Here is a 12,339-nt window from a genome sequence, read left to right on the forward strand (position 1 = left end):
GGGAATAGAGAGAGGGAGTATAGAGGCAAGCGCATGAGCCCAGGCGCAGGGGTAGGAGTGGATGAGGTCCTGGGTAATGAGAATGAACACCCAGTCCTTCCTAACAGGGGATCCTGTGCTGATGGATGGCTTTATCCCACTTCCCTCACGTGTCGGCACCACACTCTTCCCATTTAACAGATGAGGAAACAGAGGCCTTCCTACTGAACAGATGGAAACAGAAGCTGGGATTCGAACTCAGGCCTGTGAATCAGAGCCTGCGCTCTTGAGCAGTCTGCACCATGGTTCCTCCTTGAGGAGCCATCTTTGTGTCTGCCCCGGGGGCAGGGGTGGGGAGGGGTGGAGACAGACAGGGTCTGGTGTGCTGAGCTAAGATGGGTAGGCATTATTCCGTCAGGGATGAGGAGATTCAGGAGGATTTCAAGCAGGGGAGCAGCGGAGTGAACTCACTGCAGCTGTAGCATCTGTTCTTAAAAAAAACCTTTTGGGGGGATGCCTGGGCAGCTCAGTCGGTTAAGGGTGGGACTCTTGATTTCTGCTCAGATCACGATCCCAGGGTCTCAGGATCAAGGCCCGCATTGGGCTCCCAGCATCTGTGGGCTCTATCAGTGGGGGCCTGACTTCTGGAAGCAAGAAGAGCTGTTCCAGCAGGGCTCGCTCCAGGGATGGACATCTCCAGCTCCAGTGCTGTGTGGGGGTACTGGAGAGACTACTGGGCTGCCAGTCAGGGGCTGGGCTTCTGGCTCCAGCTGCCATGAATATGCGTGTGTGACCTTGAGGTTTGGTGCTCCTTCTCTGGGCTTTTGTCATCTCTTTTTGGCAGAGAAGTCTGGATGAGGTTTTTCCAAACTGCAGTTAAATGTTTGGTTACATCAAAAAAAGCAATTAAATGGGTCACAATCAGTATTGAAAAACAAAACAAAATACAGAAATAGAACAGAAAATATCAGAGTGCATCACAGGTCACAAGGGTAAGTATTGTTTTGTGAAACTATTGTTTCACTTACATATAGGGGGTAAGGGGGTGGACTGCTCTGATGTAAAATGTATTTATTACTATGGGTCCTGATAAGAAACTAAAACACTGAACTCAGCAATCCTGGAGGTATTCCCCCCCACCCCCCAATTCTAGGGGTCTTTGTGAAAAAGCCACACACCCAGGACTCTTCTCTTCATTCCCCTGGGTCAGCAGCTGGTCTCTTTGCTCTTAGCTGCCTCCACCCCTCCCTGGGTCTCTCTTCTTCCTGCTTCAATCCAGTCCCCTCCTCCCTTTCTCCCAGGGACAAGCCCCCCTTCACCCCCCTTCCCAGGAAGTCCGGGTGGGGATTTCAGAAGAATAAATGTGATCCAATGGGGGTGGCTGTGGGCACTCTGTGCCAGGAGTTAAGATAAAAGGACTAAGAAGCAAACACCCAAGCACCCAGGAACAGAACAGAAAGTAGGCGAGCTGGGGACGTGGGTTTGAGGGCAGGACTTCGTGAGCAAGAGCTCGGCGGCGACACCGCAGCGGGTCACTCCCAGAGGGCCAGCACCGGCCTTGTCATTGTTGGCACTCGGTGCGCTATTAGCGAGAGAAGGTAGCTTTCTCTTTCGCCACTTCCCCACCCCCCTTTAAAAAGAAAGACAGAAGGAGCCAAGAGTTTGGGAGCCAACTCCTGGAGAGGGAGCGGCCGAACTGATTCGGAAGTTGGATCTCTTTGTACACAGGAATGTGGAGAGAAAAAAACAAAACCCACCCCATTGCTTCATTTCCCCTCCAAGCCCAAGCACTTTCTATTGTGCAATGAAAAGGCTTTTCACGTTGAGAAAAATGAATCCCGATTTGCGCTGCAAAGGAATGAGCGCGCCTCTCGGTGCGAGACGGCTCTCAGCTGGGACGCTCCCGGGTCCTCTGCGCGCGGTTCAAGGTAGCGCCCGCAGGGGCGCTGGACCCCTTTCCGCCGGCGCCCGCACTGGCTCTCACCGACCCGAGGGCAGAGGAATAGAGAACCCGGGGAACCCCAAGGGGAGAGAGCCCCCATACGGCTGGGCCTCCCAGGGATGGCGGTTCCGCGAGTCTGTCTAGGGAGTCGCTGGAGCTGGAACTCCGAACCCGGGAGCCAGCGGGAGCTCCAGGACTCCTCGGAGTAGCGCAGGGCAGGCGGCTGGTTCGGCGCCCGGGAGGCCTGGCCCCGGACGCGCGAGGGGCGCAGGGCGCGGGGAGGCGGGCAGGCGCACATGGGTGCAGGCGGGCCGGCGGCGGTGGGGTGCGGGGGGGGCCGGGGTGTGGCTTCCCCGCCTCCCGGGCGGGATTTGCATGTGTGTGTGGCGGCCCCAGACTTCCTGCTCCTTCTACACTGCAGGTACGCGCGGGCCGGGCCGGGCGCGCGGGCGGCGGGCGCGCCGAGACGCGGGCACCTCCTCACCCGGACGCCACCAGAGGTTCCCGGGCCGCGCCGCGCCGCCTTCCGCTCCGGTGGCCGCTAGCCCGCCCTGGCCGCGCCGAGCGCCCTGCTCGCGGGTGGGGGCGCGCCCCTCCGGCCTCCACGGTCACCTCCGTCCTCTGCACCGAGCCTGGCCTTGCGCCCCTTGGCGCTCCCACCGCCCCGGGTCCCCGGAGGGCCGCAGCCATGAGCGAGATGTCCAGCTTTCTCCACATCGGGGACATCGTCTCCCTGTACGCCGAGGGCTCCGTCAATGGCTTCATCAGCACTTTGGGGTGAGTGAGCCGAGTACAAGGGGGGCGCGGGCAGGGAGGGGGCGCCGTAGGCCCTGGTACCAGTTGCGTGCGTCCTGCCGCCGCCCCCCGACAGAGGACCTGGAAGTCCCCAGCTTCAAGGAGCGGGGTAACGGCTCGCCTCCTTCTTTTAGAGAAAGGAAGTGAAATGTTTGCCCAGGTAGAAGTCGGGCACGCTGCGGGAGTTGGTAGGAGGCGCCCCTTAGGCGAAGCCTCCACCCTCGCGCGCTCGACTTTCTTCGGAGCCGGAGGAGAGGTTGAGACTTCCTCTGCAGGTGGTCCCGGGGCGGGGCAGGTGGGTGGCTGGGGCCTGAGTTGGGGAAGGCATCCGGGCCTGGACGTGACTGGCTGGGGGAGGGGGGGGGAGGGGGAAGGGGCGGAGCTGTGGGGGAAGGCAGGGGCAGCTTGGAGCCCGAAATCCTCTTGTTAGGGTCCAGTCGCACCTTTGAAGGGTCGCATCTTTTCCTTCTAGCTCTGTCCTCCCCTGCCCCCCTTAAGTAGGAGTGCCATCTCAGCCCTCCCCTACCAAGAATCCTAGGTCCTGGCCCCTTCTCTCCGCCTCTCCCGGTCAATTTCCTGCGCGGCTCATCTGGCGCCCCTGGGTCCCCGGTCCCAGGATCTCCCGAGCTCTTTACAAACATTAATTAATTCTGGCCATCACCCCCCAGGGTCTGGATAAGCAGGGAATCTATTCAAGTCCCTGGAGAGGCCTAGGCCTGAAGCAGGCATAGGGCAGGAAAGGAATTAGGCAGAGCCATAGGTTTATCTTCAAAGGAGTAGTTGGGTGAGTCGCAGGGGTGGGGGGGGGGGCGGGGGGGGAGTGAGGAGGTAGAGTGGTTTCTCCACCTCTCCAGCCAGGCTCCAGGGCAGGTCCTGCTGCCCTTGTCCTATGTTCAGTCTGGGGACTTGTGTTAAGTTGGCTCATCTTCCTCCTCCCCCCTCCCCGCTGCCTTTAGGATAAACGCACCCTCCTCTGCTCTCCCTACTCATCAGGACACCCGCCAGCCACAAGGTGCCTCCTCTCTGGGGGTTTTGGAGGACAGCCCTGGAGCCCGCAACCCGGGTCTGGCTCTGGACCTGGCCTGGCTCACCCCTGAGGCTGGGAAGTGGGAGTCACCGGGTTCTCTTGATGTCTCCCAGGGTATTTGGGAGTTTGGCTTTAGTCCTGTAGGAAGGGGAATCCAACAGGACTGGGGCTTGGAGGGCTGGCTCTGCCAGCAGAGGATTCTGACTCCAGCATACCTGCTCTCCTTATCCTTCTTGGTGCCTCTCTCGTTCCCCTCCCCGTTCAGATGTGGAATCCCCATCCACATGTCCTCGCCCTCACTAGATTTGACTTCTCTTGCTCCTTTCCCCAGAGGATGGGGGTGGAACCACATCTGGGCCAGCATCTGTGCAGGCCTCCCCCAGAGAGCACCGGCCGGGGGGACCCCTTGCTGCTGCTCTGGCCAGGGCTGCTGTTTGAAACTACTAGCCTGCACATAGTGTGCACACAGTAAACACCTCCCATAATGCTGAGGGAAGGAGGAGAGAATGTGGGGGAATCGGGGGCAGACGGAAGCCCCCCACCTTGTGTCTGAACAGCACTGGGAGCTTTTGGCAAATGATCATCTCCACTGTTGCTTAGTGCCTGGTTCAGGGCTGAGCACAAAGTGAGTGGGGTTTAAAAAATTTTTTTTTAACATTTATTTATTTTTGAGAGACAGAGAGAGATAGAGCACAAGCAGGGGAGGAGCAGACAGAGAGAGAGAGACACAGAATCCAAAGCAGGCTCCAGGCTCTGAGCTGTCAGCACAGAGCCGGATGCGGGGCTCGAACTCACGGACTGCGATATCATGACCTGAGCTGAAGTCAGCCACCTAACCAACTGTGCCACCAAGGAACCCCCCCTTTTTTTTTTTTAATAAATGTTTATTTATTTTGAGAGAGAGAGTGCAAAGGCAGAGAGAGGGGGAGAGAGGGAGAGGATCCCAAGCAGGCTCCAAGCTGTCAGCACAGAGCCTGACCCAGGGCTTTGATCCCACAAACTGTGAGATCCTGACCTGAGCTGAAATCAGGAGTCGGATGCTTAACCGACTGGGCCACCCAGGCACCCCCGAAGTGGGTGGTTTTTAAGTATCTATGAGATCTGTCAGAATCAGGGGAAGGATCTTCTGCCCTCCACACAGTCCTCATCCCCTCAAAACAGATCTGTCACCTCCCAACACAGCTCCCTCCTGCCTTGGCCCTTCCTGCCCCCAGGAGTGCTTCCTCCAGTCCATTTTGACCCTGGGGCAGGACTTGGTGACCTGCAATAGCACTTCTACTCCAGGGTGCCTGTTCCCTATGCAAACACCTCCAACAGCTCCTGACTTTCCACCGATGGATAACCCCCTCCCAGCTTGGCATTCTGGCACCCTCACTTAATTTCCTATTTTTTTTTCCCATTCACACCCTCTGAAGTTCTAGGTGCACGATACTACCCTGATTCCTGGAATCTACCCCACGCTCTAGGTCTCTTTACCTTTGCTCCTGGGTTGCCCCCGCCCTTCAGCCAGTCTCCACCTGGGTAAATCTGACCCACCCTCTAAGACCTCGTGGGAAGTGACCTTTTTTGAGAGATCCAGCTCCTCCTCCCCCAGCCTGGCAGAATTAACCCTTCTTTCTCTGTGCTTTGCACTGCTTAGCACAAACTCCTCTCTGGGATTGTGTTGCTTCACGATTAGTTGGGGATTTTTCTGTAGGGCCATCTAATGCTGGGCAATTTGCCAGGATTAACTAATTCATTACACCATTCATCCGCTCAGGCTGTCCGCAGGCACAGTACTGGGCACGGGGGCCTCTGTGGGGAAAGAGGGAGCCTTGTGTCTCACCTTCTTGGAACTCAGTCAATGAGAGAATGATTTCTAAGCACTGCTAAGTCCTCCCTACTCAAAGTATAGTCCTTGGTACAGCAGCAGGAGTGTCGCCTAGAAGCTTGCTACAAGTACAGAATCTCTGACCTCTGCCTGTCCCTCGGAATATGCCTGCTGATCCCCATGGGATTTGGTGCCTCAAAGTGTGAGCTGCACTGCTTTAAGTCATTCTCTGTCTGCCCCATCCTCACCAGAATCTTTCTGGTAGCCCCAGAAAGGGGCCCCTTGGCCTTCACCCTGGCTGTGGGTGCCCATGTCTGTGATTTGAGTGAGTTCCCAGGCTAGTCCAATGTTTGATATCCAGGAGGTGCCCAGTAAGGGCTGGATGAAATGAATTTGTTGAAGACAGGGGCCCCCTTGGTGGGCAGAGGAGCTGGTCAGCTGGGAGATTGGGGGGGGTGCATGGGTGGAGGAGGGAGTCCGGGGCAGCCTTCAGTTTCTGGCCAGGCACTACAGGGCAAAGTGGAGAAAGCTAATTAGAGCTGCCTGAATAATTAGAGCTCCTGGTGAAGATTGTACATTAACTCCGGGTTGAGAGGATGGGAGGGGTCTGGGCAGCAGATCCTGGAGCAGGTTGGGACCTTGGCAGGGAAGGGAAAGCAGGCCCATGCCTGTTCTTGGCAAGAGAGTGCAGCCAGGACCACTGCCTTGCACCTCACTCTGAGTGGAAGGCAGCAGAGGCCAGGGCTGGAGTGACTAATCAGGGCCAGTGAAAGGTGGAGGATTTAATGCGACTCCTGGCCAGTGGCTGTGGGGAACTGGCCCTGAGTGTGCAGGGTGGGCCCCTCAGAGTCTGACATCCAGTTCCTTGCAGGTCTCTCTGAGTGGCCAGAGGGGTGGGCCTTGGCCCATAAGGAGTAAGTTGGGGAGTGCAGGTGAACTGGGTCTTGAAACTGAGCTTCCAACGTTTGTCAAGGTGCCTTCCTTGCTTGGAGTTCCATTTGGGGGCTTTCAGGGCCTCCGAACTGTATTGCCCAGGGCTGGGTGATCACAGGGAATAGGGTCAAAAGACGCCCCCCTTGGGGTTCTCTGTTCACCTTCCAGCCTGATTCACTTCCCCAGAAGGGTGGGCACTGGAGGTCAGCACCCAGAAAACATGGAGGTAAATATGGAGGAAGCTCCAGGTCCCCAGGGTCAGGACCCTTACATCAGTAGTCCCAGGGGCAGGGTTCTCCTGCTTTGTCACCAACTCTCTGGTTGATTTTGGCAAGACTCTGCCTTCTCAGAGTGTGTTTCCTTCAGCCTGATGTTCTCTAAGGTGCTCTGCACCTGAGAATCCCCTGGTATCTTTAATTTTTTTTTTCTTTACATCTTATTTATTTTTGAGAGCTAAAGTCAGCCACCTAACTGAGAGAGAGAGAGCGAGAGAGCACAAATGGGGGATGGGCAGAGAGAGAGAGGGAGACACAGAATCTGAAGCAGGCTCCAGACTCCGAGCTGTCAGCACAGAGCCCGATGTGGGGCTCAAACCCATGAACCGTGAGATCATGACCTGAGCCGAAGTCAGTTGCTTAACTGACTGAGCCACTCAGGCGCCTCTCCCCTGGGAGCTTTAAAAAAACATTTTTTTTCCAGCTTCCAAGTCCCATGTCAGACCAACTGGGGTCTAAGGGTTGGATTTTTTAAAAACTCCCCAGTGGAAAAAAAAAAAAAATAAAATAAAATAAAAAAAAAAAATAAATAAAAACTCCTCAGTGATTTTACCTGGCGTGGGGATCCCTGATCTAAGGGCCCTCCTAGACTGACAGGCTGTAGGGAAGCCTACCTGGTCCAGAGGACCCATCTCTTTGCCTTCATCAGACTTCTTTAAGCCATTTAACAAACCTTTATTGAGCACCTACTATGTGCCAGGCACTGTTCTAGTCACTGGGGAGTCAGTAGTAACCACGATAGAGTTCCAGCCTGTTCCAGTCTATACAATGGGGAGCTGGTTGAGATGGTCTATAAGGGCCCTTTGAGCCTTAAGTCTCTGAGAACATGTAATTCCAGGGGGGAGGGCACTGCCCCTCCCGTGCAGACTACATTCCTGGGGCAGATTTCAGACCTGCGTTTGGCTTTCATTTAATTGTGATTTCACTGGAGATGCCGGACTCCTTTCACCTGGAGATGCCCTGGGGCACAGGGCAGGGTCTGGGCCTCAGCTAGGCTAATTCATGCAACTCGTTTTTTGAAAATACATATTTTTTTGTTGAAAAAATAATATATGGGGCGCCTGGGTGGCTCAGTCGGTTAAGCGTCTGACTTCAGCACAGGTCATGATCTCACGGTTTGTGAATTCGAGCCCCACGTCAGGCTCTGTGCTGATAACCCAGAGCCTGGAGTCTGCTTCAGATTCTGTGTCTCCTCTCTCTGCCCCTCCCCTGCTTGTGCTCTGTCTCCCTCTGTCTCTCAAAAATAAATAAATAAATTTAAATTAAAAAAAATATATATATGTTCCACAGAGAAAACTGGAAAAACTCAAAAAAATGATCTGTGATACCACTGTGACTTATATTAACATTCTGCATGTGAATCTTCAAGCCTTTTATTTACACAAATAAACAGTTACAAAATGATGTCAAACCGCACATATGGCTTTGTATCCTGTCATACAGGGGGGTGGGTATGTTAAGCTGTATTTTTTTTTAAATTTTTTTTTTTTAACGTTTATTTTTGAGACAGGGAGAGACAGAGCATGAACAGGGGAGGGTCAGAGAGAGGGAGACACAGAATATGAAGCAGGCTTCAGGCTCTGAGCTGTCAGCACAGAGCCCGACGCGGGGCTAGAACTCACGGACCACAAGATCATGACCTGAGCCGAAGTCGGCCGCCTTAACCAACTGAGCCACCCAGGCGCCCCAAGCTGTATTTTCTTATGCCCACACGCCATTGTTACAGCTGCATAGTGTCCCTCGGTAAGATGTATCCTCATTTATTCAAGCAACTCTAGTATCGGGCATTCAGGTTGTTTCTAAAGTTTTGCCCTTATAAACAATCCGCACTGAACATCCTAGTCCATACATGCCCTAACACTTGTCCGGTTTTCCTCTCAGGCTAAATTCCCAGAAGTGGAATTCTGAGATCAAAGAAAAAGCACATATTTACATCACAGGCTCTCTCAAAACTCTGCCTGTTTCTCTGGTGGTAGAGGTACTGAGAAGGTGACCCTGTGCCTCAGGGGCTCTATCCCCCCTTCATGTCCTAAGTTTGGGGGTGCTGTACTAGGGGGTGTGGGGAGAAAGACCAGCTTCCACCCTCAGAGTTGGGCGTGGTGACCGTGATGGAGAGAGGAGGGGTGAACTGGAGAGAGGGGCTGTGTGGGGGTTGCCTGAGGGCAGAATCCAGGGTTCCACGTGGAGGTGGGGGCGGGGACGCCAGGGACCCAGGCTGCATCCAACTCTCGGGCCTTAAAGAATCCTGCTGTAGACACTTGCTCACACTCTGCCCTGCCCTACATTCCTGACCCTGAATCCCCTCCCGACTTGGCCCAGTGGGGCTATGGGGTGGGTGGGGCAGTGGCTTGGGTTGGGGGTGGGGTGATGTGCTGGATTTTAGGGTGAGGCCACACCAGCGCTCTGCTCTCAGCTCAGGGGGAAGTTTCTGGGTTTCGACTGCCCCTGGGCCCGCATATGGAGCCCCTGCAGTCCACCCCGGGCCTGTTGTCCATGCTAACACCCCATGTGGAGCTGGGGGGCTCCTCCCTGGAAGTGGGGGCTGTGAGAGAGGAGGGAAGGAGGTCTGGGAGAGGGGAGGTGGGCAGAACCCAGACCTCCAGGAAGTTCACCTCAGGCCTCTGAGTGTGAGTTCCGAGTCCCCCTGAATGTGTCATGCTGGTCATGCTGGCAGTGGTACCCAGCACAGAGCCCCTGCAGTCACAGTTCCCTGCACGAAGGCCCCTGGTTTAGCAAGGCTAAAGGACTTGCCCTGGTTCACGTAGCAGGGGCCTTTCACACTGGAGACTGTGGGCACAGAGACGAGGCTAGGCCTTGACTACACAGTGAGCCCAGGGTGTGGGTGGGGGATGGGGCTGGGGCTGGATGGGGACACACTGCAGAGGGGTTTCCACCTGGGGAGACAGGCAGGAGGGACTCCTCAGGGGACAGAGCAGAGGAGCACAGTGATCACAGTGGTGTGTAAACGTAGGTATTTTTTTGGCTATCAGGTGGGCGGAGCCAGAAGAGGCAGTGAACATGAACCTCAGCCCTGGGGCAGCTGCAGGTGCTGGGGCAGTATATTTGGTTCGCAAATCCCTCCCATTACTCAGCCAGCCAGCCATCACCCGCTTCCCCCAGCCTGTAGGAGAGCTGTCCTCTCCAGGCTGGGAGTCTAGAAACCGGTGACGGGAATGATCTAGGTCATGGAAGGCAGAATTCAGTCTGTGTCTCAGAGATGCTGCTGCTGCTGGCAACGGGGAGACTTTACAGAGCTTTTACAGTGGGTGGCCCTGGCCTTCACTTAGGCTGTCACTTTGGTCCCTCACCTCCAGCCAGAGGCATACATATAATTCAAAAAAAGTAAAAAGAACCATTTAGAATACCCATATGCCCGTTACTTAGACGATAATTGCCCACATTTTGCCATATATGCTGCATCTATTTTTTGCTGAAGTATTTTATGGTAAATTACATAATTGCATGTTTTCGCCTCTAAATACTTCATTACACATCTCTAAGAAATAAGGGTATGTTCCTGTGTAACCATAGTACTGTTACCACACCCTTCAATAATTTCCTAATAGCATCCAATGCCCAGTTGGTAGTCAGATGTGCCCCATTGTCCTCAGTCTGTCTTTGACCACTGGTTTCTTTAATTCAGGATCCAATCAAGGTCCACATGTTACATCTGATTCTTATGCCCCCACCTCTTTCTTTCCCACGATGACACCGAGTTCCTGACAAGACAGGGTGGGTTATGCTATAGACTGTCTCACTTTCTGGATTTTGCGGCTCTGTTTCCCAGAGAGCTCTGCGGCAGTCTGGAGCCAGGCAGACCAGGCCTCAGGGCCTGAATCCTAAGGCCTCAGTTACTATGTCAAGCAGGACAGGACAAGTCCAGTTCCGGGTTATGCAGAGCAGGAGAAAGGCTTGGGCCGGCAAGGCCAGTGGGTGAGATGAAGTCCGACCAGCGGGGCAGCCCCTGTTTAAACTTTTCTGTCTCGTCTCAGCTTTCCCTCTTGTCTCTCCAGCTCTCCGTCCCTCTTCTTAGCCTAACAGATACATCCCCCTGTGTACCAAGCAGCATTGTTGAGACCCTGGGACTTACCAGAGTCCACCAATCCTGAAAGCCAAAAACCCAGGCCTGTGGGCAGAGGCAGTGCCCTGAAGGCTTGCACATTAGCCCGGGATCGTTCTTTCTTTCTTTCTTTTGTTTTTAAAGTGTTTATTTATTTTTGAGAGAGAGAGAGAGAGAGAGTGAGCAGGGGAGGGGCAGAGAAAGAGGGGGAAAGAGGCCCCAAAGCAGACTCCGCGATGATAGCAGAGAGCCCGATGCGGGGCTGGAACTCACAGACTGTAAGATCATGACCTGAGCCAAAGTTGGACACAACTGAATGAGCCACCCAAGTGCCCTGCTCTTTATTTCTGTTGGACCAAATTTAGTCATTTTTACCACCTCCATTATCTCTGGAAATATTCTTGGAGTTCACGGAGTGTGTGGCTTACTGTCCTTTTTAGACTTACGCTCTCTGAAGAGGAAGCCTACCTTGCCTGCCCTTAGGTCCAGGGAGTCTATCTCTTAGCGTTCATCAGACTGCATTAAGTCATTCAACAAACATTTACTGATTCATGCTTGTTTTAAGTTCCATATACTGGGCTCTCTGGTGATACATGGTGGATCCTTCATAAAGAAAGATATGTAGAGGTGAAGTAAATGGATGTTTTTGTAGGGATGCAGAAATGAATTTCTTTTCTCCGATGAGCCAGAGATCCGAGCCAGAGATCCATCCCAGCCAGTGAACCTGGTTTCCTCTTCCAACATTCCTCCCCACCCCCACCTAGTGGGTGGGACTTTGGGTATTTGGAGAAAGGGATTCTAAGGCCCTCATCCACCACCAGCCAATCCCAGTATTCCAACAGGGCCTGCATTGGGAGAGGCCTTCCATGGATCTGGCCTAGATTTTTGGGGTGGTGGCCAGTGTCCTGGTCTGGGAGTCAGAGATCTGGGGTCTGGAACTGGCTGTTCCTTTATTTTTATTTATTTATTTATTTATTTATTTATTTATTTATTTATTTATTTTCTGGCTGTTCCTTTAACTTGTTGTGTGACCTGCTGCTCAGTTTCCCCTCCATGCCTCAGTTTCCAGGCCAGATTGGGAGGGGCTGACTAGAGTCCCTCAGGCATTTCCCAGTCTATGATTCCCCCTCCTGTGGCTTCTGTGATAGTGGCCATGTTGGTAGGTGCAGGTTTTGATTCAGGCTCTTCTGATCGTCACCTGACCCACTTCTAGGTCCTTTCTTCCTCCTCCTTATCTAATCTTTCCAGACAGCATTGACCCGCCCCACTGCCTTTTCTATGACTCCCACCTGGATCTCAAAGTCCAGCCAGGGCAGAATGGGGCCACTCTGGTCCCCGGATGCATTTGCCTTCCTCTCTTCCCTTAGACTGAGGTCTGGGGGTGCAGACCCCATGGACATTTCAGGGACAGCAACCTCCGCCACAACTGTGTAGAGCAGAGTTTTCAAGCATCTCTTCTTCAGAGGGTCCAGGGCAGCCCTGAATACAGGCCTCCGGCCAGACCCCTCCCCACTTGCG

General features: G+C 54.1%; 1 protein-coding gene across 3 annotated transcripts in view; it reads left to right on the top strand.

The window, feature by feature from the left end:
• The first annotated feature begins 2,312 nt into the window (after positions 1 to 2,312).
• The window catches only part of ITPR3 (inositol 1,4,5-trisphosphate receptor type 3), a 67,691-nt gene continuing 57,664 nt past the window's right edge, over positions 2,313 to 12,339 (top strand). For 2 of the 3 annotated variants that reach the window (XM_058733599.1, XM_058733600.1), the window contains exon 1: positions 2,324 to 2,698. In XM_058733599.1, coding sequence (XP_058589582.1) covers positions 2,610 to 2,698 — 89 coding nt within the window. In that variant the 5' untranslated portion in view covers positions 2,324 to 2,609. Of the gene's footprint in view, positions 2,699 to 12,339 lie in introns of all 3 variants that reach the window. The other variant, XM_058733601.1, reaches the window with a different exon arrangement.

Source organism: Neofelis nebulosa, chromosome 6, assembly GCF_028018385.1.
Source record: "Neofelis nebulosa isolate mNeoNeb1 chromosome 6, mNeoNeb1.pri, whole genome shotgun sequence".
NCBI lineage: Eukaryota > Metazoa > Chordata > Mammalia > Carnivora > Felidae > Neofelis > Neofelis nebulosa.